General features: G+C 37.2%; 1 protein-coding gene across 1 annotated transcript in view; it reads right to left on the reverse strand.

Annotated features, from left to right (window-relative positions):
- Window positions 1–10,225: 10,225 nt before the first annotated feature.
- Window positions 10,226–24,471, reverse strand: part of EEF2K (eukaryotic elongation factor 2 kinase) — a 50,384-nt gene continuing 36,138 nt past the window's right edge. The window contains exons 15-17 of the mRNA XM_044657450.1: window positions 23,068–23,192; window positions 15,332–15,510; window positions 10,226–10,392 (exon numbers count right to left, since the gene is read on the reverse strand). Of these exons, the coding sequence (XP_044513385.1) occupies window positions 10,283–10,392; window positions 15,332–15,510; window positions 23,068–23,192 (414 nt within the window). The 3' untranslated portion in view covers window positions 10,226–10,282. The remainder of the gene's footprint in view (window positions 10,393–15,331; window positions 15,511–23,067; window positions 23,193–24,471) is intronic.

Here is a 24,471-nt window from a genome sequence, read left to right on the forward strand (position 1 = left end):
ATAAATTCCTTAACACTAAAAGGAAGAAACAGAGTTGATAAGGAGAGAACCAGGTGGATATTTGGAGTCATTATATTTTCCCCCAGGTATAAAACGAATCATTTATTATTTATTATTATTCCAAAGATATCCCACCCGTATTGGTTCCTTGATAAATGCTCAAGTATACCAATATACTTTCATATCGTGGTGATGGAGAAGTCATTTGCGACTCCCTAGGATAGCAAGGAGAGATCAAATCAGTTAATATTTTAAAAAATTAATTCAAACTCTTCACTGGAAGGTCAGATTCTAAAGCTAAAGCTTAAATATCTTGGCCATATAATGAGAAGACAGGACTCACTGGAAAAGATCCTGATGTTGGGAAAGATTGAAGGCAAAAGAAGGAGATAATAGAGGACTAGATAGATAGAGTGCAATGGAAACAATAAACAAACTTGGAAAGATTTTGAGAGATAGTGGAGGATAGAGGGACCTGGTGTTTCACAGGGGTCACAAAAAGTCTGACACAAATGAATGATCAACAACAACAAATATCAAAATGTTATGGGAGGATGTTATATCTATATATTCAATTCCACAAGTATTAAACTTCATAACTATAAGAATATAGACACGAAAAGGAAACAATCCCTGCCTTCAAGGAGTTTATAAGCCTGCAAATTCTTGACAAATAAAAATTACATATACATGTATGACATCCATATTTAGACTAGTTTTTAACAAGGCTGAAAGTAGCCAACCTACCTGAAAGGACATGAGATCCACAGTGCAGAATTTCCTAGAGAGCCATCCTTAGGTAGCCAATCAAACTTTAGTTGGGCTATTTCATCACCCTAATTCTGTGTGATACCATCATGCTGAAATGTCCTCATGCCAACAAGTGAGGCAGAGGCAGAAGCCAGAGGATATAGAAGGGTGGCCCCATTCATTAGGGTGAGTTTGGGGTAAAACTGAGTAGATTGTAGGTAGTGTTCTCTGTACTACATAGGGCAACTAAAGAAAGAATTTCTTGTCTTTGCTAAATTGACCTATTGCAGAATATCTGGGAGAGGCCCTCGTTATAGAAGCAGGGACAACAGGAAGGACTGAGATCATTGCAGGAGTCTGATGGAGCTAGTTGGAACTTAAATTTTCTATGTGAGAATTTATGCCTCAGAAATCAGCAAGTGCTACATTTTAGAGCTTGATTCAGTGTTGTGTTGATTGTCTAGGCTTAAAAAAGTGACGGACAAAATATTAATATTGACAATAAAACTTAAAGGGGTATCCTATGTATTTTTTTCAGAGAACAGATTGTTAAACATTTAACAAGAGGATGTAGTTGCACATATGCTTTTGATTTTGAACGATGGGAATAACATCAGAAACTCTTCTCTGAGTCTATTCACACTATATATATTCTAGCTTCTTAGGAGGAGTTGCTTCTGAGGGCCAGGACTTGACTTACCTGTTTTGGAATTGGCATGAAATGTATAGCTGTATAAATCACTATAATTAGGCTTCTCTGTCACCATGTAAGCAAGAATGCCTGCAAGCAGAGCCATAGCTTGCATCTTCCCAATACTGTGATGGTCTAATCCCAGATAAAATAAGGGAAAACCTAGTGGGGTAATTTTGCTATTCTGGTCAAGCAAGAAGGAAGGAAATGGGCATTTATTAAGCACCCACTATGTAAATATTATCTCATTTGATCCTCGAAACAACCTTGGGTGATAGGTACTATTGTTATCATCTCCATTTATTAGTTGAGGAAACTGCAGAAAGCAAAAGTTAAGTGACTTGTTTAGGGTCAGACAGGTAATAAATATCAGAAGCTGAATTTGAGTTCTCGAGGTCTAGGGCTCAATCCACAGTGCTATCAGCATGCCTCAATTTACATAAGAGAAAATTGAAAAAAAAAAGCCTTGTAAATCAAATTCCTTTGGCTTCTTCACTTCTGATTAAATCTGACACTTTAGTCTTAAGTTTCTCTGCTTTTTCCTCTACTTTCCTTCCATGGGCTAGCTTCTTTCAAGTGATTATTATAGAAAGAGAACTACCCTCCAAATGAGTTTTATGAAAAGATACTTTTTTTTTTAAACCTTTACCTTCAGTCTTAGAAATAACATCAGTTCCAAGGCAGAGAGGCCATAAGGGCTAGGCAACTGGGATTAAATGACTTGCTCTGGGTCACACAGTTAGGAAGAGACTGAGGCCCCATTTGAACCCAGGACCTCCCATCTCCAGACCTGGCTTTCAAACTCCCAAGCCACCCAGCTGTCCCTGTAAAGATACTTTTTATGATCACCAAATAACTTATTTAAAACTTACTGGTTTGCTACTGTTGAAAAGTGACCTAGGAATATGATGCAGGAATTTCAAAGATGTATATATCACACAATCCCCATTCTCCAGGTAGCAATGACATACTACTTGGTAAACCTTAAAACACTCTGTAGGTTTTTGATATTAGTATTGCTTTAGCAAGAAAATAATTAGTCACTCATTTACCTATTTTGGACATAATGTTTTATTGGCCTTCCCTCCTTTTTTAATACAAATATTTCCCACAATATTCTCCTTTCAAAGAATCCTCCTTTGTCACAAAGAAAAGCAGTTAACCAAAATCGAAGTGCCCTTATATTCTGCTCCCATGTTCCTCTACCTGAGAGCTACTTAATGGAGGGCTATGTTCCATTATTTGTTCCCTGGTACCAATATTGGTCATTAGCTTTAATTTTGACGTATTTGAAAAAAAATATTCCTTAAAAAAAAGAGATATGGAGAGAATCTGTAAGCAAATATTTATTGATCTCCTATATGCTAAGCACTATACTAATCTCAAAGGATATAAAGAATAACAAAGATATGGGTCCCTGCCTTCAAGGAACTTACATTTTAATGAAGAGACAGGGTGCAAACAGGATGTGTTCTGTTCAGAAGAAAAACATAGGATCGATCATGTGGTTCGATTGGGATATGATTGGGGTTTTGATGTAGAATGATCTTTTAAAACATCAAAACCCCAATCATGTGAAGGAGTCCAGGAGTACTAAGACATAAAACTTGTTCTCATAGATTTTATTGGCTTGTATTGTTCTTATTAGAACATGAGGTCTAGTAGGAGCAGGGATGTGGTGAGGCTCAAATGAGATATTAGATACAAATAAAGCATTCTGTAAACCTTAAAACAGTCTGTAAGAGCCCATTATTATTATTTCTATTATTAGCCTACAGTCCTTGGGCCTTCAGTCTAGTGAAGACTTTATTCCTTGAGCCTTCTACAGCACTCCTGTGGAACTCAAGAAATGTTTACAGAGCAACTCTGGAATATGCTAGTAATTATTTAACAACTGGGCTGGGAAGTAGGTGGGTGGGGGAAATTTATGCTTGTACCTACCCTTGTAAGTTTAATATGCATCCATTAACACTTTCTTAAGTCTAGACAATCAACAAAACAATCTATCAAGCCCAGATTTGTGCAGATTACCAATTTCTGAGACAAATATTATTCACACTGAAAATTTAATAATCCGGAAACAATCAGACTCAGGAAAGCTGTGAGTTAGCTCCAACAATAGAGGGATACAGCATGAGCACCTTTACCTCCAATTCAAAAAGCAGGTGCCAGGTTTATAAAGACAAAAATAAAAAGTTTCTGCCTTGAGAAGTTTACATTCTATTCAAGGACATAACACATACTGATTTAAGTAATAAGTAAATTAATTAAGTTAAGTAAATTAAATTAAGTATTAAGTAAATTTAAAATACACACAAAATTAATTGAAAAAAATTTTTGGAGGTTCAGAAAAGGCCTTTTGTAGGAAGTGCCCCCTGACCCGTGCCTTGAGTCTGTGAGGATACTATGAGGCACAGGTGATGGGAAACAGCATCCTATGCATAGGAGACAGCCTGTCCAAAAGGCAAGGAGTAGGAGATATGGGATGTCTTAAAAAAAGAACAGTGAGTCGGCCCATCTAGCTAGAACAGAGACTGGGCTGCATGGGGAATAATGTGTGATTAGTCTGGAAAAATAAGTCAGAGGCAGATATGGCCTTTAAATGCCAAATGAAAGCAGCTAAATTGTACAGTGGATCAAGAGTGCCAGGACTGGTGTCAGGAAGATTCTTCTTCCTGAGTTCAAATCCAGCCTCAGGCACTTACCAGCTATGTGATCCATGGCAACTCACATAACCTGTTTGTCTTGTTTTCTCATGTTTAAAAGTGCTGGAAAAGGACATGGAAAACCACTGAAGCATCTTTGCCATCTTATTGTTTTAGTTGTGTCCAACTCTTCATGACCTGATTTGGGGTTTTCTTGTCAAAGATCTTGGAGTGGTTTGCCAGTTCTTTCTCTAGCTCATTTTACAAATGAGGAAACTGAGGCTCACAGGGTTAAGTGACTTGCCCAGGGTTAAACAGTGGATAAGTGTCTGGGCTTGAACTCATGAAGATGAGTCTTCCTGATTTTAAGCACTGTGTTCTACCTACTGCACCGCCTCACTGCCGTCTTTGCCAAGAAAACCTCAAAAAAGAGTTAGACATGGCTGAACCATAAAAATGTCAAACAGGAGTCTTTATTTTATCCTAAGCACAATAGGAATCCACCAAAGCTTCACAAACAATGACATGGTCAAACTTACAATTGAGAGATCACTTTGACAGCTTCATAGTAGATGGATTGGAAAGGGGAAGACCATAGTTCCATGGGAGACTAATTAGGAAGTTAATGTCCAAGCAAGAGGAAATGAGGGCTTAAACTATGATTGAGACCCTTTGAGTGGAGAAAAGGATAGCTAGAAATATCATAAAAGTTGGAATGTGATAAGGCCAAAGGGAAAATCCAGACAGAGTACAGGTGCTGGAAAACAACTTGAGAAAAGATCAGTTTCAGCAAGGGGTGGGTAGAGAGAGAAGTCTATATGGAAGAGGTTATGTCTGAGTTGTGCCTTGAAACTTCCTTTAATGATTTCTGCAGCCATAGTAGTTACTTAATATTTCTTGGATTATTTTAATTGAACAAGTAGAGAGAAAAAGATAGTGCTTTAATAGAATCATAGATTGTAAACTGGAAGAAACTTTATAGAGGCCATTGAGCCCAACTCCTTCATTTTAGATGAGGAAACTGAGGTACAGGGATTAAGTGACTTGCCCAGGATCAGTGTCTGACCAAGGCAAGAATACACTGCAGTGAGAGAACACATGACATGTGTGTGTGAGCATGCAAGTGCATAACTAGTTTGTCTGAACATAGTTCTCAAAATTTTTTGGTCTCAGCACTTCTTTGCACATTTTTTTTAAACTAAGTTTTTATTGATTTTTTTAACCTCATCATTCTTTTTACCAGTGTCCCTCCCCTTTCCTGAGAACTATTCTATATAATGAATAGCATTTTTTAAAGACACAGAGGGGAAAAAAACAGCGTAACGGATTGATATATAAAAAAGTCTAAAAACATGTGTCATGTTTAATACTTGTGAACCTCCCACCTCTGCAATTTCTTTACATTCAACTTCTGTTTATGTGGATAATTATCAATATTTATTATATTAGGAATTATGCCACCTTAGTATTATTGTAAAAATAGTTTTGATCCCTGAAAGGGTCTCAGGGACCTTCCCCCCAAGATCCCCAGATACTTCAAGAATCACAACTGTGGAGGAACAAGCTGGTTGGAGATCAGATCAATGATGGGCCTTAAGTGGTAGGCTAATGAATTTGGGTCATCTCCTGTGGGTGCTAAGGAGTCACCAGAAGGTTTTTGAAGACTAACATGCCAGACAAGTCTCTTATGTTAAGACAGTGGTTCCCAAACTTTTTTGGCCTACCGCCCCCTTTCCAGAAAAAATATTACTTAGCGCCCCCTGGAAATTAAATTTTTAAAAATTTTAATAGCAATTAATAGGAAAGATATATTATTAATGTTTCTACCTTTTTCATAAAATATAGTAAAGAAAGGTGTAAATTAGAAACATTGAACTTTGAAATTATGACACTATTTATTGACCTAAACTATTCACGGCCCCCAAATGCACCTGTGGCCATCACTGCTCCCTGGATCGCTGCAACACCCACCAGGGGGCGGTGGTGCCCACTTTGGGAATCACTGTGCTAAGAGGAGAAAAAAGTGTTCTGGGTTGAATTTCAAATACAAAAGGAAACCTTCCAAGTTGGATAAAATAACCAATTTTCTTTTTTTTTTAATCACTGCTTTTTTGTTTACTTGGTTCTTTTCATTCTGATCTTATGGGGGATCAGAAAGGAATGAAGATAAAAGGAACAAATTTCTGTTCATGTAGCTAGCTCAGAGTCCTTCAGAAAACACAAGACAAGGGGAAAAAGTGAAAGAAATAACTTTATTCAGAGGGATAAATTAGAACTTCCAGAGACAAAGAGAAAAATAGTAATATGAGCCATCTTCCCGGACCCAAAGGGTCCACTTGGTCTTAAGTCAGATGACTTGCCTGAGAAGAGTTAAGAAATACAAGGAACCAGTTGACATTATCAAGGTGCCTTTTTTGCTTCACTATCCCTAAGTCAAGCTAAACATATCTGTGCAATTTAAGCAAACTAAGCCAAGATGAAATTAACTCCCTAAAATGGCAAACAAATATTAACAGGGGCCAGTCCTTACCTTGATTTGCTAGGAGTCATTTAGGTAATTGATTTCACAATCTTGTATCTTTCTCTCCCTCTTTCCTATGCCACCCCAGAACAGGACAAAGACTTCAATAACTAAAAATCACTGTATTTTATTTTGTTCTTCCCAATGCAATTGAATAGCCTTATTTTCTGTTTTTATTTTTGGTATTCAGCTAAGTCTGTGGCCATAGAATGTTAATTAGACTTAATTTACTTCATGGCCTCCAATCTCTGAGTCTTCTTCTGACCTTAGGAGAAACAAATTATATACCTCTTCTTCCATGAACTAGTATTGGAAGCTCGGTGGGCCTCAGTTTCCTCATTTGTAAAATAAGAATGTTGAGATAAAGTAACCTGTAAAATTCCTCTCCAAATCCAGTGTTCTTTTTTGGGGGCTTTGTTTTGTTTTGTTACTGCTTTAATATCTGAATAGGAAGGTCTAGGTCCAGTTCTTTGTGAGGGATGACCTCATCTAGATTTTTTCCCCTGTTAACAGCCAGGCTGCAAGCAACTATCTGGTGGAAATGCAGGTCATGTGAATTCAGAAGACTGGAATTTTTGAAGTGGAGTAAAATTTTCTACCTCTTTAGAAAGGCTACTATTGAATATGAGAAAAAAGACTTTGGAAAAAACATGCAGGGGCAGCTAAATGGCCCAGTGGATAGAGAAGGAGGCTAGTAAATAGAGTTCTGGGTTCAAATGTGGCCTCAGACACTTTAGCTGTGTGACTGTGGGCAAGTCACTTAATCCCAAGCCTTACTGCTCTTCTGCCTTAGAATTGATACTTTGTATTGATTCTAAGTCAGAAGGTAAGGGTTTAAAAAAACAAAACACCATGCAAAAAAAAAAAGAGCTTTGAATGAAACTTCTACTTAAATTCCCCTACTCTCTAAGACATCAAAGGAAATGGGAGGCTGCTTAATTTTTATCTTTGGATTACAACTAAGGTACCAATGAGATAGAGAGAGCAAGAGTAGGTCTGACTAAAGACCTGATCTGAAGAGGGTTCTGTTTTCTTCCTTCAGTTGCTCACCTGGAATTTATTGGGCACCTACTTCATTTATTTATTTATTTTTAACCCTTATCTTCCATCTTGAGTCAATACTTTATATTGGCTCAAAGGCAGAAGAGTGGTAAGGGCTAGGCAATGGGGGTTAAGTGACTTGCCCAGGGTCACACAGCTTGTAAGTGTCTGAGGCCAGATTTGAACCTAGGACCTCCCATCTCTAGGCCTGGCTCTCAATCCACTGAGCCACCCAGCTGCCACCCGGGCACCTACTTCATACACAGCACCGGACTATGTTATGGGAGATATAAAGTTTCAGTCCTTACCCTAAATAATAATACCTGACTCATATGGTGTTTTAATTTCATTCAATACTAATAACAAGTGTTTTACCTATACTACAGGTGTTATTCATCTCAATTTACAGATTTGGAAATGGAGGTTTAGAGAAAGTAATACTAATAGCTAACACTTATAAAGTGCTTACTATGTGGCAGGCACTGCGTTAAGCCCTCTAACATTATTATCTCACTTGATCCTCACAACAACCCTGGGAGGTAGGTGCTCTTATGATCCCCATTTTAGAGATGAGGATACTGAGGCAAACAGAAGAAAGTGACTTGTCCAAGGTCACAATGCTAAGAGTTTGAGGCCACACTCAAAACTGGATATTTCTGGGTAGAACGTTAATCCACTATACCACCTAGCTGCCTCCCAAGTTAAGTGATTTGTCCATAATTATTCAATTACTAAATGGTAAGAAATTTTAAACCTAACATTGATCCTAACACCTTTTCTACTATAGTAGATTGCCTCAAAATTCATTTAGGAAGTAGTAATTTATAATCAATCCAGTTTTAGGAAGAGAGGGGAAAGAACAGTCACATCAAACTAAAGGCCAGATAACACATTTGTCACCTATAGAATAAATAAAACTTTAGTAATCTGGTGATGGTAGGCTTTGTTAGCAAAAATTTTGAATTACAGATATTTTAAAAAGAAAAATGAAGTTTTATTCTTTTCAAAGACATACAGTAACTCAAACCAGACCAACAAAAGTGCTTCCCAGTAGTATTCCTTAGAGGACATTCTTCAATGAACAGATAAAAATGCTTTGTAATGAGCATATCACTTGTTTCCATGGAGATGGATGCTTATTCTAAAGTGCTTCAGGCTAACTGATATTTGTTCTTATCCATGTTTTTAAAACATTTGCCCCAAAATTTTATCTGTACTATTAATTTGCAGTCTCTAAACAGAAGACTGGATAAGCAAGGATAAATTTCAGTCTGGCCACGTGTGAACAAACTGAATTAGCAGAGTATGGAAGAACGAGTTTTTCCCTTACGTGCAATATAGTATTCAATAGACTATCAGTGGAATGAGGGAGCTGTAAATTACATGTGGATGACTGGAGATTCAGACAAAAAGTAGTAATAAAGAAAATCTGGTACATGTTGAAAACCAGGAAAACATGATGTCATACCATACAAAAGTCTCCCGTGGTGTGGTATGTTTGGTTTTACATTAAGATGCTAAATAAATTCCCATTAGGATGAAAAAAAAAAAAACCAAACCTTAAACATGCAACAGTATCGCTTTCTCAAACATTTGCTTTTAAAATTATCCTGTTCCATACTAGATAATTTAAGACTTGGAGGTAGAAATATGTTGCATACAACTTTATCAAACCTCTTATTTAAAAGTTTGCTGAAGGAAATATAATTCAAAATAGTATATACATATTTTTTTTTGCTGTGTAATAGTAATAATCAAACCACTAAAAATAAAGGCATCTGAGCTGAATGACTAGAGAGAAATCAGCAGAAAGCTCCCCATAGCAAAAAGAGCTTAGGTGTGCTACATTCCCTCTTCACTTGGGCACCCATGGAAATCTGGAGGAATAATTCCATATTAGGAGACTTTCTAACTTTATCCCAAAACATTTCCAAACATATAGTTTCATCAATCAGTTTGCTAGCCATAAAAGGCACACCTGAAGATATTTCCCATCCCCCAGGAAAGAAGGGTCTTTGAGGCAATGGGACCATGGTCATCCATGGAAACCTGAAAGAATAATTCCATAGAAGGAGACTTTCTAATTTTTTTCTAAAACATTTCCAAACTTAAAGTTTTCTCAATAAGTTTACCTTCCATAAAAGGTAAACCTGAAGATGTCTCCTTATGCACTGGAAATGAAAAGGTCTTTGAGATCATGAGAGCTAAAGTTTCCTCCATTTGGCCAAGGTGATTTTGGTGACCAAAATATTAATATTGTTCACAGAAGACAGAAAGGAGCGAATGCAGCTCAACATAGGCTTTTCCCTTGGAAAGGAAGCAGATCACTCAATCCTAACAGTGAAAAAATATATTAAAAAAAGGTTATGTTCATTGATAATATAATCTCAAAAAGCAGGCCTAAGTTCATGATCCTACTTCTTTTTATCCCTTCCCTCTCTCACCCCAACAAATATATTGCCTTCACAGGCATATAGATGTTCTTTGCTTGTAGCAAAGGGAAATCCAAAAGTCAGTTTCACAATACATTAAAAATGTATTTTTAGGGACAAATGAAGACTCTTTTCTCCTCTCATTTCATATTTTAACCCCCCCCCCCATATGTACAAGTATGGTGGTGACAGCTTCAGTGAGCTATTCCTCCATCATTGCCCATGCTTCTTCAGCCTTTTCATAGTACTTATTGGCCAGCCGGCCCTTCATGGCTTCCATGGCAGCTTCTGCAGCTAAAGTGTACAGGTCACCTGAAAGAGAAAACAGAAAAAGAAATGAGTGGAACTTGTCCTCTGAATGGGGTTACAAAGATGACTGTGGTCCTAACTAGATATAGCTGGATGCAAGGTCTAGAAGGGACAATGAGTTAGAAAAACCAGATTTGATTTACCAAGGACCAAACTTACAGTAGAAGTAATTTGGATCAGATATTAGAGAAAAAGATTTCTCTTTTTTTCCCCAGGAATGTTAACGCAAGGAACCAGGAAGAAGCATGAACTAGTCCTAGAGGTGGCTAGTTAGCACAGTGGGGAGAGCTTTGGGGTGTTCAAATGCAGCCTCAAACATTTACTAGATATGTGATCCTGGTTAAGTCATATAATTTATATTGCCTCATTTCCTCATCTGTACCATGGGGATAATAGCACCTAACTCAGAAGGTTATTGTGAGGATCAACAGAGATAATACTTGTAAAATCCTTAGCATGGTGCCTTGTGTTTAATAAATGCTTCCCCTTTCCTGAAAAGCTCTAATAAATCACAGAACTAATCCATCCTCAATCCCATTTTATGTAAGAATGGCCCAAGAAAATTGTAGTTTTATGATTCTAGAATGTACTTGATGTCTTAATTCTATGGGTAACATAGTTAACTGAGGGGGGAAAAAAAGCTTTGTAGGCAGTTTCTCTGATGACAATCTAAATCTAAGATATATAGGGAACTTTAAAATTAACATTCAGGTTGAACAAATTGTGGTATATGATGTTGATGGAATGCTATTGTGCTGTAAGAAATGATGAGCAGGATGATTTCAGAAAGAATTGGAAAGACCTACATGAACTGATGCAGAGTGAAATAAGCAGAACCAGGAGAATGTTGTACACAGTAACAGGAATACTGTGGAATGATAACCTTAGCTACTCCAGCAATGCAAGGATTCAGGACAATTCTGAGGGACTTATGACAATGAATGCTATCCAAGTCCAGAGAGAGAACTGTTGGTAGTCAGAATGCCAATTAAAAATATGTTTATTTTGATTTATGCTTTGGTTTTATAAGATTACTCACAAAATTAACGATATGGAAATATGTTTTGTATGATAATACATGATAATACCCAGACTGAATCGCTTGCCAGCACAGGAGAGGGAAGGGAGATAAGTTGGATCATATAACTTAGGAAAACTTGTGTGGAAATTTGTTAGTACATGTAAACTGCAAACAAACAAACAAACAAATATATAAATGGTCTAAGGATATGAATGGGCAAATTGTCAGAGTAAGAAATGCAATGAATAGTCATGTGAAAAAATGTTCTACATTACTAATCATTAGAGAAAAGCAAATTAAAACAATTCTGAATACTACTTCACAACCATCAGATTGGCAACGCTGACAAAAGAACAAAAATGATAAATGCTGGAAGGCTATATGAAAATAGGTGTTTTTGTGGAATTGTGAACTGCTCCAGCCCTTTTGGAAAACAATTTGAACTATGTTCAAAAAGTTATTAAACTGTGCTTACCCTCTGATCCAGATATACCATTACTAGATCTATACTTAGTAATCAAAAGATCAAAAGAAAGAGGAAAAGGATCCAGATAAACAAATTTATTTATAAAAGCTCTTTCCATAGTGGCAATGAATTGGAAACTGGGAGGGCACCCATCAGTTGGAGGATGGCTGAACAAATTATGATTATACATATGTGATGAAATACTATTGTGCTATAAGAAACAATGAAGGGGATAGTTTCAGAAAAACCTGGGAAGATTTGTATGAATTGATGCAAAGTGAAGGGAGCAGAACCAGGAGAACAATCTATATAATAACAATAATACTATAAAGACAAACTATTTTTAAAGTCCTAGAAACTCTGGTTAACCCAATGGAACCAATCAGAGTTCTTGGGGACACATGAAAAAACACACTAACCAATGCCAGATAGAGATGATGGACTCTGCAGACTGAAGCATATTTTTTGGATGCAAGTATTGCAAGAATTTGTTTTGCATGATTACAAAATGTACATATTTGTAACGGATTTTGTTTTTCTTGTTTTCCTAATGGGTAGGGGAAGATTAGAGAGTGAGAGAATTTGGAACTGAAAATAAAATAAAATTGCATTAAAAACAAAAAACAAATTTAAAAAATAAGCATAGTCAATCAAAACCACTTTTTTAAAAAAAACTCTCTGGTAATGTCATTTGGGTATATTTTGAATATTTCTATTGAAACAAAGGATCAATATAGTGTACTGAGGGAAACCAATAAGAGAATAGATAAAAATCTGAGACTCCTCTTTTGACCCCTTTTGTGATCTTGTGATTTCTTGTTGAAAAGTATTGTGGCCTTATTGAAGAGCTTCAGGTTCCTAGTGGGCCAGCATTTAAAAGGTTAACATGGGGGCAGCTAGGTAGCTCAGTGGACTGAGAGTCAGGCCTAGAGACAGGAGGTCCTAGGTTCAAACCCGGCCTCAGCCACTTCCCAGCTGTGTGACCCTGGGCAAGTCACTTGACCCCCATTGCCCACCCTTACCACTCTTCCACCTATGAGACAATACACCGAAGTTAAGGGTCTTAAAAAAAAAAAAAAAAAAAAGGTTAACATTCTCCCACTTTGGCCAGGAATGCAGCTGCCTGGTATAGCCAAGGCTAAAACCTTAGCAGGGGCAATTCAACCCTGAGAAAAATATTCCCAGACTTGGCTTTCTGATAAGAACCCAGTCAAACAGACTTGGCCTTGGTCTGTTCTGAAGCCAATGAGACCTTTGTGTTTTGATATGACATAATTTATAATTTCTGCGCATCTGCAAAGTTTCGAGGGGGGGGGTTCTTTTGTGTAAAATGAGTCTTGAAATACATATAATAAACTCCATGCTCCTAGAGTTTTGGAGAATCCCATGTTCTCCAAAAAGATGTCACCAACTCATAATTCTACCAGTGTCCCCATTTCTTCATAACTCCACCAACATTTTTATATATTCTGTTTATTTTTTTGCCAATTGTGTAGCTGTGATTATTAAGGAAATGTAACAATTTTTTCTCCAAGTGATTATTTGCCACCAATGTATATACTCTTTGGAAAAGTGTGTGTGTGTGTGTGTGTGTGTGTGTGTGTGTGTGTGTGTACCATTTATACATTAGTGAATGGATATTTCCCTATGAATGTTCATATTAGCTCCTTATGAGTTTTAGATATCAAGTTCTTGTCTTCTGTATTTGTTATAAATAAATCCTCATTACATATACACGTAAGTTTTCTTTTTTGTTCATAGAATTTTTACTTCTACGTTTTATTTATTATAATATCTTCTATACTTTTTCTTACTTCCCAGCAGTATATTATTCCATTTTCACCTAACTTTTGATTCTTTAATGGGGATTTGTTTATGTGTATAACACACAAACACACATATATAAATATATTAATAATATTTTTATTTTAATTTTTTTCATGGTCACATGATTCTTATTGTCTCCCTCCCCTTTTCCCTTTCCCCTACTGGAACTGACAAGCAATTTCACTGGTCAATAATATTTATTAAAGAATCCTTTCCCTAGTTTTTATTTTCCACAGGTTTGGGGAACACAAATACTTAATATATAATTGCTTCTATTTCTGGTATCACTATTCTATTTTGTCAGTCTTATTTTTCTGTTTGTGTCCTCCTGCCCCAAACCCAGATAGTTTGAGTGATAACCAATTTATACTAAGTTTTAAATACTGAGTCAGCAAGCATGTTTCTCTTTGATATTCTTGCCAGTTTGCTTTCCCACAGAAATTTCAATATGACTATTTAAAAACTCTAACATTTGATGAACATTACATTAAATCTGTTAATTTATTTGGAGAGGATAGTCATTTGCTAATTGGACTCATCCATGAACATTTAATGTCTCTGAAATTATTTAGATTTTCCTTTATAGGGGCAGGTAGGTGGCTCAGTGGATGGAAAGCCACGCTTGGAGACAGGAGGTCCTGGGTTCAAATTTGACCTAACTGAGTAGCCCTGGGGAAGTCACTCATTGCTTAGCCCTTACTATCCTTCTGCCTTGGAATTGAAACTTACTAACAATTTTAAGAACAGAATGTAAGGGTTAAAAAAAAAATATATATATATATATATATGCATACATATATGTATATTCTCATTTGAACTTCAGAACAACTGTAGGAGGTAATGTGCTATTATTTTCCTCATTTTACAGATGAAGAAACTAAGGCAAACAAAGGTTAAGTGGCGTGCCCAGGGTCACATAGCTAGGAGATGTCTAAAGTTGCATTTTCTCTGAAGTCTTCCTGATTCCAGCCCCAGAGCTTTGTCCACTATGCCACCTCCCTCCCTTCCAATATAGGAACACTGGGCTAAGGAAATTCCTCTACAAGTTGGCATCAAACAGTTTTGGAGAATTGCCTAGAACACTAAGAGCTTAAATGTCTTGGCTAGGATCACACAGAAATGCAGAGAGCATTTCTCATACTTTGTTATATATTAATGATGAAAATGAGAACCCTTATTTTTGTGAGCACCCTTGTTTTGAACCTGTTGTTAGTGGGAATATTTCTCTTGATCCATTGCATATTATTTTAGCTCTTGCTTCCCCCTGGTGGTGATGTTTTAAGTTCTCCTAGTAAATTTGCGAGAAAAGGCTACAAAGCTATCTATAGAGGGGACTCTGAAAATCCTATTTAATTATTCAAAGTCTACCTTCCTCCTCTATGAAACCGCCTCACATTACTCCAGACAAAAGGGAAATTTTTTTCCCCTTTTGGGTTTCAATAATAACGTCTCTCATTCTTTTGCATTTTAGTTGTCTTTTATAGCTCATAATTTTTATAGCTACTACAAAATTAATCTTGTACTGTGCACATAGAAGAGTCTCAAGAAAGACTAAATGAACTGATCAGTGGTAAGGCCAAAGTTTCCCCTCTACCCATTCCATCCAACAAGGGAAATAGCCGCTTTACCTGATCTTTGTGGGTCTTTTTCTAGCTGGAAGCCACCTATAAACAGCATTTCAGCCTCTCTTGCCAGGAGTGTGTGCCGGGGTTCATCCTGCATCCCATCGTATTCACCTCCTTCATCATAATCTGTGGTGTTTAATGCAGTGTCATACCAGTGTAGGGCTTCCTTCCAGTTCTGTGTTCTTGGGAATAAGTAAAAAACAAAAGAGGCATATTTCTCAAAGCAGTCAAGGGGGAGAGTGATATTTTAGAGAGAAGACAAAAGCCAAGGATATGGACTGATGATGAAAACAGTTTTCAAAAGGATCATAATAGTACTGGACCTTTTTGTTCTCAGGACTTCTTTAACTCTTAAAATTTTTGAGGACTCTTGTTTCTATGGGTTATATTTATCAACATTAGGAATTAAGAGATGAAATGTTTAAAATCTTTATTAATGTACTTAAAATATATACATTTAAATATATAAACTTATGATATTACCATAAATGACATTTTTATGAAAACCTCATTTTTAAAAAAACTTGTTAAAATTTTAATGAGAAGAGTAGTACTATTTTACTTTTCTTGGTGAATCTCCTTAATGTTTGGCTTGAGAGGAGACAACTAGTTATTCATATCTACAGCATTCAATTGTTTGGGATATATTATTTTGGTTGAAGTATTTAAAGAAAATATGGCCTCACACAGATACTAAGTTGGAAAAGAAGAAATGTTAATGGGAAAATTATGTTAATATTATTATGAAAATGGTTTTGATCTTGTGGACCCCTGAAAGGGTCTTGAAGACTGCCAGGAGTCTTTGGACCATGCTTTAAGAACCTCTGGGCTAGGGACAACTAGGTAGCTCAGGAGAGAGAGAGAGAGAGAGAGCGCTAAGTCTGTAGAAGAGAGGTCCTGGGTTCAAATCTGACCTCAGACACTTCCTAGCTATGTGATCCTAAATAAGTCACTTAATCCCAATTGCCTAACCCTTACCGTGCTTCTGCATTGGAACCAATACTTAGTATTGATTCTAAAACAGAATGTAAGGGTTTTAAAAAAGAACCTCTGGGGTAGAGCAATAGACTGAACCTAAGAAGATGAAATTCAAAAGGGAAAATTGTAAAATATCACACTTGGATGAACAAAATTAGCTTCACAAGTGCAAGATGGGGAGCTGCAGAGGGACAGCTGTTATTTTGAAAAAAGTCTGAGTGACCTGCAAGCTTAATATGAGTCAGCAGTGTGATATAGTAGCCAAAAAAGCTAATGCAAACTTGGGCTGTGCTGAGAGGCACAGCTTCGAAGATTAGGGATGTGGTGGTCCCCTTTTTTCCTGTCTTTGTCCAATCTCATCTGGAGTTTTGGGTTTCATTCTGGGTGCCAGGGTTTAAGAAAGACATTGATAAACTGGAGAGTGACCATAAAGGGCCAACCAGTATAATGTCATGGCATTGAGGCTCTGGTGTAAGGATCAGCTAAACAAATGAGGTGAGTTTAAATTCCTAGAGAAGAAAAGATTCAGGAAAGGACATTAACTGCTGTTTTGACAAGTATAAGCATGTGCAGAAGGGATTAGATTTGTTTCTACCAGGAGCCATGGGTGGAATTTGTAAAGAGGCCAATGTAGGCTTGGTGTCAGGAAAAACTTCCTAAAAATTAGGGCTGTTCACAAATGGAAATATGGAAATAGGTAGTGAGTGATAATACATTTATAACCCAATGGAATTGCCTGTCAGCTCTGGGAGTAGGAAAGGAAGAGGGGAGAGAACATGAATCATGTAATCATGGAAAAATATCCAAAAATAAGCAAATAAATAAATATCAAAAATGGCATAGGCTTCCCCAGGAGGTGCAGGGTTTCTCTTGAAGATCTTCAAATAAAGGCTGTACTTCTACTTGTAAAGTATGTTACAGTAAGGATTCTTTTTTCATGTATAGATTGTTTGGTTGAACTAGAGCAGGGGTCAGCAACGAATGGCTCTTGAGCCATATCTGGCTGTTTTAAGGGCCAGATATGGCTCTTTCTGCAGGAGCCATGAAGTGAATTTTTTTTCAGGCACTGTTACAGGAGCGTGCACTGTGAGGCTCTCACGAAATGACATTTTAAAAAATGTGGTGTTTATGGCTTTCACGGTCAAAAAGATTGCTGACCCCTGAACTAGAAGGTTTGGTTTTATAAGTGATCTATCTTACCTGGCCAGTAGTGATGGTCACCTAGGGGTCACTACATAAAAGCCTACATATATACATGTAACTATACTAGATCTCTCCTGAAGACTGGACAGTATTATTAGCCAGTCAGTCAATAAATATTTATTAGGGGCTTATTATGTGCCAGGCATTGTGCTAAGTGCTGAGGAAATAAAAAGAAGCAAAAGACAATCCCTGTCCTCAAGCAGTTGTACCTTTTACCTCACTCCATGCTTCTAAAACAAGTGAGGGCAGAAGGGTCCCTCCAATTAGTGCAAAGAACAGCTACTACTTTAGCAGCTGTTAAGATTCCCTGGGTTCCTCTGGTGCTCCATTTGCGCCGACTCATTGGGAAACTTGCTGGTGCCTTTTAGAGATAACAAATGGCAGTTACACTCCTTCCTGCTAGAGATTAAGATGAGAAATGTATTCATTTAACTGGATTTATTTCCCAGTGTATATTCCTTTCTCCATTCTACTCCTCAACCCTTCACAATCAACCTTATCACTCATTTAAACTGCTGTATCAAAAGTTGCCAAGCATCCTCTGTCTTGCAAAATCTGTCTTAAAAGAGCTAAAACAAAACACAAAAAACAAATCAAACTCAAATCTCTTCCCAGAGCAAAGGTGTCAAACTGAGTGCGACCTGAACCAAATTAAAATGTAATTTGAACAATACTTAACAAAATAATGTTTTCATGACAATACTTTCTCCCGGTTCTCCTCCTACTGGCCTGACTCCAAATCATCTGAATCATCACCCATATCATGCCTCCTACCTATGGGTAGAATTCAAGGCTCTGTCCTGAGCTCTTTTTTTCTCTATATATTCTGGGAGAACTCATCAGCTCCCATGGATATAACTTTCATTATTATGCATATTCTATATTCAGCCCTAGTGACTCTCTCTCAGCTCCATTTCAAACTGGCTTTTCTGGAGATATTTCAAACACAAGTCCAAAACAGACCTCATTATTTTTCCTTCCTAAATCTGTCCCAATAGCAAACTTCCTTATTTTGTCAAAAGCATTATCAACCTTCTGGTCTCTCAGGTGGGTAACCTTGTTGTTGCCTTCGACTTTTCACTCTCTCATTCCATATGTCCAATTGGTCACCAAATATTTTTCCTGCCTCTACAACATCTCTCACATCCTACCCCTTCCTGCTGCTCCCACAGTAACCACCTTAGTATAGATCTCTCATTAGGATTACTACAATAATAGCACCGTAACTGACTTTCTTGACCAATCAAGCTTCTCCACACTCCAATCCATCCCTACACAGTACCATAATCAATCCATGCTCAGATTTGTTTCATTCTGAAGCTGAGGACCTTTGTATGGTCACCAAGAATAAAGTGCAGCTCTGACCACGTTTCTCTCCTTAATAAATTTCACCCACAGACTCCCTATTGCCTTGAGGACAAGATTTGAGCCCTTCTATTTGGTATTTAATGTCTTTCATAAACTGGCCTTCTCTTATCTTGCCAGACTCATGAAATTATTACTCCCCTGCCTATACATTATGTTCTAGCCAAAATGAACTTTTCTCTACCTTTCTTCTTCTTCCCAACTCCATGGCCTTCTCCAGGCCGAAACCCAGGACTGACATTCATTAGTGAGCAAAGATGTCAAACTGAGTGTGACCTGAACCAAATTAAAATATAGTTGAAAAATACCTAACAAAATAAATAAAAATACAATACAATGTAGATGTTAATTTGTGGTTTTCTAGGACAAAATGAAACCCTGAAGCATTCCTTTCTATTTGAGATTGATACTAAAGTTTCAGAATTGGTCTTTCTGGATCCCCAACTGCTATGTGCCTTCCTACTAATTACTTTGTATTTATTATGTACATATTTATATATTCTCCTCATAGAATATAAGCTCCTTTTGGGCAAGAATTGTCTTTTTGTTTGTTTGTTTTTGTATCCCTGCCACCTAGCAGAAAACCTGAATGATTATCTCTCACAATGGGTAGACGAAACAGCTTCTAGGTTTGGGGTAGAGGAGGTCACACTTTACTGTCACCTTTAGACCTCAAGATCAATGAATGGGGCCTTTTGGGGAAGGGAGATTGACCAATAAAATTGGAGTATCAAGAGCTACAACTTCTGTCTCATTTCTTCCAATTCTCTCCTTGTAATAGAAACAAATACTTTCCATTTAATTCCTCTCCTTATACTAAGTAGCACTGGAAAAACTCTTATTGATTGGATTAAACATGTCCTCCTTAAGGCTGACCCGAAGAGTGAGAAATTTTAGCTCCCAAAGGGGCTTTAGCCAAGACCATTCTGGAAGAGACAAGAGGAAAGCTGGGTGTTAAGCAGACAGAATGGCTTCCCTGGCCTTCCAGAATGTCTTGCTCTCCAACAGAGGGGTGAAACAGTTGTCCCATTGGCTTGGCTCCCAGTGAATGTCTGCCTCATCATTAAACACACACACACACACACACACACACACACACACACACACACACACAGCCACACACACCCATACAAATGTGATTTATGAGCTAATTAAGAGCTTATACAACTACTTTACAAACCACTTTTCTGCTATTCCCTTAAGTGTGGGAAACTGGAGAACCAGCTAGAGCAAAAGAGAATCTAACTCTAGTTCTGGCTTTGTTACTAACTTCTTGTGTCACCTTGGGAAAGTCATTTTTATCTTTCTGTTTCTTCATCTCAGAATTGAGAGGTTTGGACTAGATGTTCTCTAAGATTCCTTTTGGTTCCAAAATTTTAGGGTTCTCTTTCAAGGCCAGCATGTCATTTCATCTTCTGTTTTCACTGGTTGTTCCCCATGCCTGGAAGGAATGTGTTCTCTCTTTATCTCTGTCTCCTGGTTTGCCTGGCTTTTTTCAGGTCTCAGCTAAATTCCTACCTTCTACAAGAAACCTTTCCCAGTTCTCCTTAATTTGAATGCTTTCTCTCTTGAGACTTCAACCTGCTTTTGTCTTGTATGTAGCTTGTTTGCACATAGTTCTTTGCTTGGTCTTCTCTACTAGGCTGTGCAGTCTTTGAAAGAAGGGACCCAATTTATGCCCTTTGTCTGTCTTACCAATGCTCAGCACAGTGCCTGACATATAGGAGATACACAGTAAATGCTAGTTGGCAAATGACCCTATAATTACACAGTGCCTCCAAAACCTAGCTATCTTCTCCCATTACTAGTGAATAAATGAAAAGGACCACCTTTCAAAGATATCTACAGATTTATGCAGAAGGAAGCAATAAAATAAGATACATAATAACAACAATGTAAACAAAAAGGAAATGTATAATTTTAGAAGGACCAAGAGCTGAGAAAATGTATCTCACTTCCTTCTGTGAAGAGGTGGGAAACTATGGGTATGAAATATTGCAAATACTGTTAATACTCTGTTGATGCATTTGTTGGTTTTGCTGAATAATCTTTTATTTCTCTCCTTTATATTCTTTGTCATAAGAGATGGCTTGATGAGAGAGGGGAATATATGTAAGTGAAAAGTAAGTAAAACAAAAACTGCTAATAAAAAAAAATGTTTTAACAAAGTCCAACCTGTTCATCTCTCTCATTAGAAATGGTTTGCAGCTGTGTGACCCTAGGCAAGTCACTTGACCCCCACTGCCTAGCCCTTACCACTCTTTTTGCCTTGGAACCAATACACTATATTGATTCTATGACAGAAGGTAAGGGTTTAAAAAAAAAAAGGTTTTGCCTTTAAGTCTTTGCTGTATCCCAAAAAGAGTTCTGACTCAAGGGCAATTTGGACTTTTCACTACATTTTTGTATGATCTTAAAGACTCTACTTGAAAATCTCTTTTTAGAAGTTTAACCGCTGTTTTTAAAAATATTACTATTGCTTTCTCCTACATTGCTTCCCCTACCAACTAGAACCTCCCTTTGTAACTAGATATTCAGTTAATTGAATTGGACAAATTAACCATGTTTGACGGCCTGTGTTTTAATCTGCACCACCATTTTCTAGAATGGGGACAATTTTTTGTAAAGAAGTCAAAGTAAATGTGGCCACTCAAAAACTTGTTAACTGTACGTACACATTACTCAGCCCGTGCATCATGTTAACTAACACAATTTGTAAGGATTTTAGCAGCAACGAAACACATTTTACTACAAACAAAATTGACTCTTTCCATTTAAATTCCATTATGTTTCACCATCATTTTTCTGGAATTAGAGATTGGTCAATGTATTGACCTGAATTTAAAGGTCTTTTAGTGTGGACCCAAACTTAAATGAACTTTCTTTCCTGCCTACTTAGCTCAGTAGAGAGTAGAGCATTGATAAGGAGGCCAAGGCTGTGGCTTCATTCCCTAACTGGTTCAGGTCTTTTTGTGCTGTTCTTTGATTACAGATAGCAAATTCAGGACTAAAGTCTAGGTTTCCTGATTCTCAAGCCAGTGTTTTTTTCTTTTAAAAAATTTTAATTTAGAACTTAGCAAACACCAAATAATATAGGTATTATAGCACATATGATATTTATATATAATGTTTTACACATATTATATATAATCTAATGTTATTTATAATATAGAAAAGAAAAAGTGAATTGCATGAATTTGTAAATCTCTATTATGTACTGTTTGCTTTTCTTTTTAAATATATACCTATATAATACATTCAACATGTAACTTTCAGAGATGCCTTGCTTGTCTGTGATTCTTTCTGCCCTTTCTTCTGGGTATTTAAAAATACTTCAATGATCTCTCTCTCCCTCTCTCTCACCTTTCCTTCATATTACCCTCATCTTCTTCCACTGAAAAAAATGAAAAACGAAGTACTTGTTTCAAAACTAACAAAATGAATTCCCACACTGCAAGACTGGGGTTTTTGAAATATACCATGATTCTTTAGGATTTATAACCATACCACTCAATTATTTTCCTTAGGGACACAGTGTGGTACAATGGACAGACTACCAGACTTAGGAGTCAGAAGATCTGGGTTTGAGTTTTAGCACTGAAACTAGCCTCACAAGACTGAAGAAGGCCCAATTTCTCTGAACCCCAATTATCTTTTTAAAAAAATTTTTTTTAAACCTTTAACTTCTGTGTATTGGCTCTTAAGTGGAAGAGTGGTAAGGGTGGGCAAGGGGGTCAAGTGACTTGCCTAGGGTCACACAGCTGGGAAGTGTCTGAGGCCGGATCTGAACCTAGGCAATTATCTTATATATAATATATATCTCTTATGTATTATATATATATATATTATATATATAATCCCTTATATTGGTATTAGGGGTTAGACCTGTGATTCCCCTGGAATAGGGTACTCCGGATAAGGAAATTCCTTCTATGCAGGGTAGCAATTTCTCTGCAATTTTTGCCTTGAGCACTTAAGACTTAAGTCTTAAGACACTGAAGAGTTAAGTGATTTGCATTGTGTCCCATAGGCAGTATATGTCAGAGGTTGGACATGACCAGGTCCTCCTGGCTTTAAAGTCCAGCTCTCTCTCTCCATGCATGTGAAATGGAGATGAGCTAGTTGAACAACTTGGCAGAGTTTGTAACCAGAAAAGTGTTAAGTTCAATATAAATGTAAATTATAATAATTACCTGTCAGAGCTGAGGTTCAGGCCTGTGTCATAGGCTCTTGCCACAAGGATCATAGAATGTCTGTCACCTGCTTCTGCAGCCTTCAGTAAGTAATCAAATCCTTTGGTTCTGTTCTCATCCGACTCCTATCAAACATACCCAAAAATGTTATTTCTGTATATGTATATATCTTCTCTCAGTCTCTCTCCCCTCCCTCCCTCCTTTCTCTCTCTCTTTCTCTCTCCCTCCCTTCTTCCATTTCTTCATTTATAAAACGAAAGGGGATAGGCCCAAATGGCTCCTAAGATCCTGTCTAGTTCTAAATTTGTGATCGTATGATCTTTAATATACAATGCTGGACACTGATGATAACTTCCTTGCTGAAGATGCTACAAATACATGTCTGGAAGGGTAGGCTCTCTCTTTCTTAGGAAGGAAATATGACAATCTAAGTCTATCTGTTGCCGAGGCAAAAGAAGAGAAGAGAATGCGAAGAGAAGATGTAGAAAAGGAAGAATATACTTAAGGAGAAAGAAACTTTCTAAATTCAAGTGACCAGGCTTTCCTCAGTGTAAACAGTATTAACGGTGACTTTCCAGACCTAGCATCTGCCTCTGGCTTAAAAACCACTGATCTCATGTTGCCAAAGCTGTCTTCCTTCTTTCTCACTAAGACTTCTGCCAAAAGGACTGATTGAATGCATTGCTTCAGAAGCCAAGCTACCTCCATGACTTCATGGAGAGAAATAGAAGATAGAAATTCTCTAGTTGTTAGTAACATCTCTTCTAAGGATACCTTTCATCTACTCTGTATTTATCTCCTATCCTGATTTATGTATAGTTGTCTTCCCCAATAGGAATATAAGTTCCTTAAAGGCAAGACCTATTTTTGCCCCCCACCCCCATCCTCAGTGCAAATGCTCGATGATTAATTGATTGATAAGGCATTTACTAGTTGTAAGGGAGGCCCCTTCAAAAACTACAACCACTTTTTTTATGTGTTCATTAGTGTGTTGTCTGGATAAATACCACAGTTACTTTTTAGGCAAACCACAAATGCACAGTGTTTCTCCAACATATTAATGCTTTGAAATCTTACCTGGTAGTATATAAGCAAATTACATTTTCTCCCACAACCCAATATTTGGCTTCCCCTATCCACAAATTTTTGGTCAATAATAAACATACTTTCCCTGTAGCAAATAAAAAAATTTATAGGAATGCCACACAATACAACGGCTGAAAAGCAAGATCAAGGGTAGTGATTCTCACCTCTTTTAGTTTATAACATCATGGAACTTGAGGAGAGCCAGTCCATCCCATCTAATCACACTCTATGTCCCCAAGAAGTAATGGCATGGAAAGAGTGCTAAGCTTCTTAGAAGTCAGGAGGAAAACGAGTATAGATCCAGCCTCTGACACTTAA

The sequence above is a fragment of the Gracilinanus agilis genome, chromosome 1, assembly GCF_016433145.1.
Source record: "Gracilinanus agilis isolate LMUSP501 chromosome 1, AgileGrace, whole genome shotgun sequence".
NCBI classification, from domain to species: domain Eukaryota; kingdom Metazoa; phylum Chordata; class Mammalia; order Didelphimorphia; family Didelphidae; genus Gracilinanus; species Gracilinanus agilis.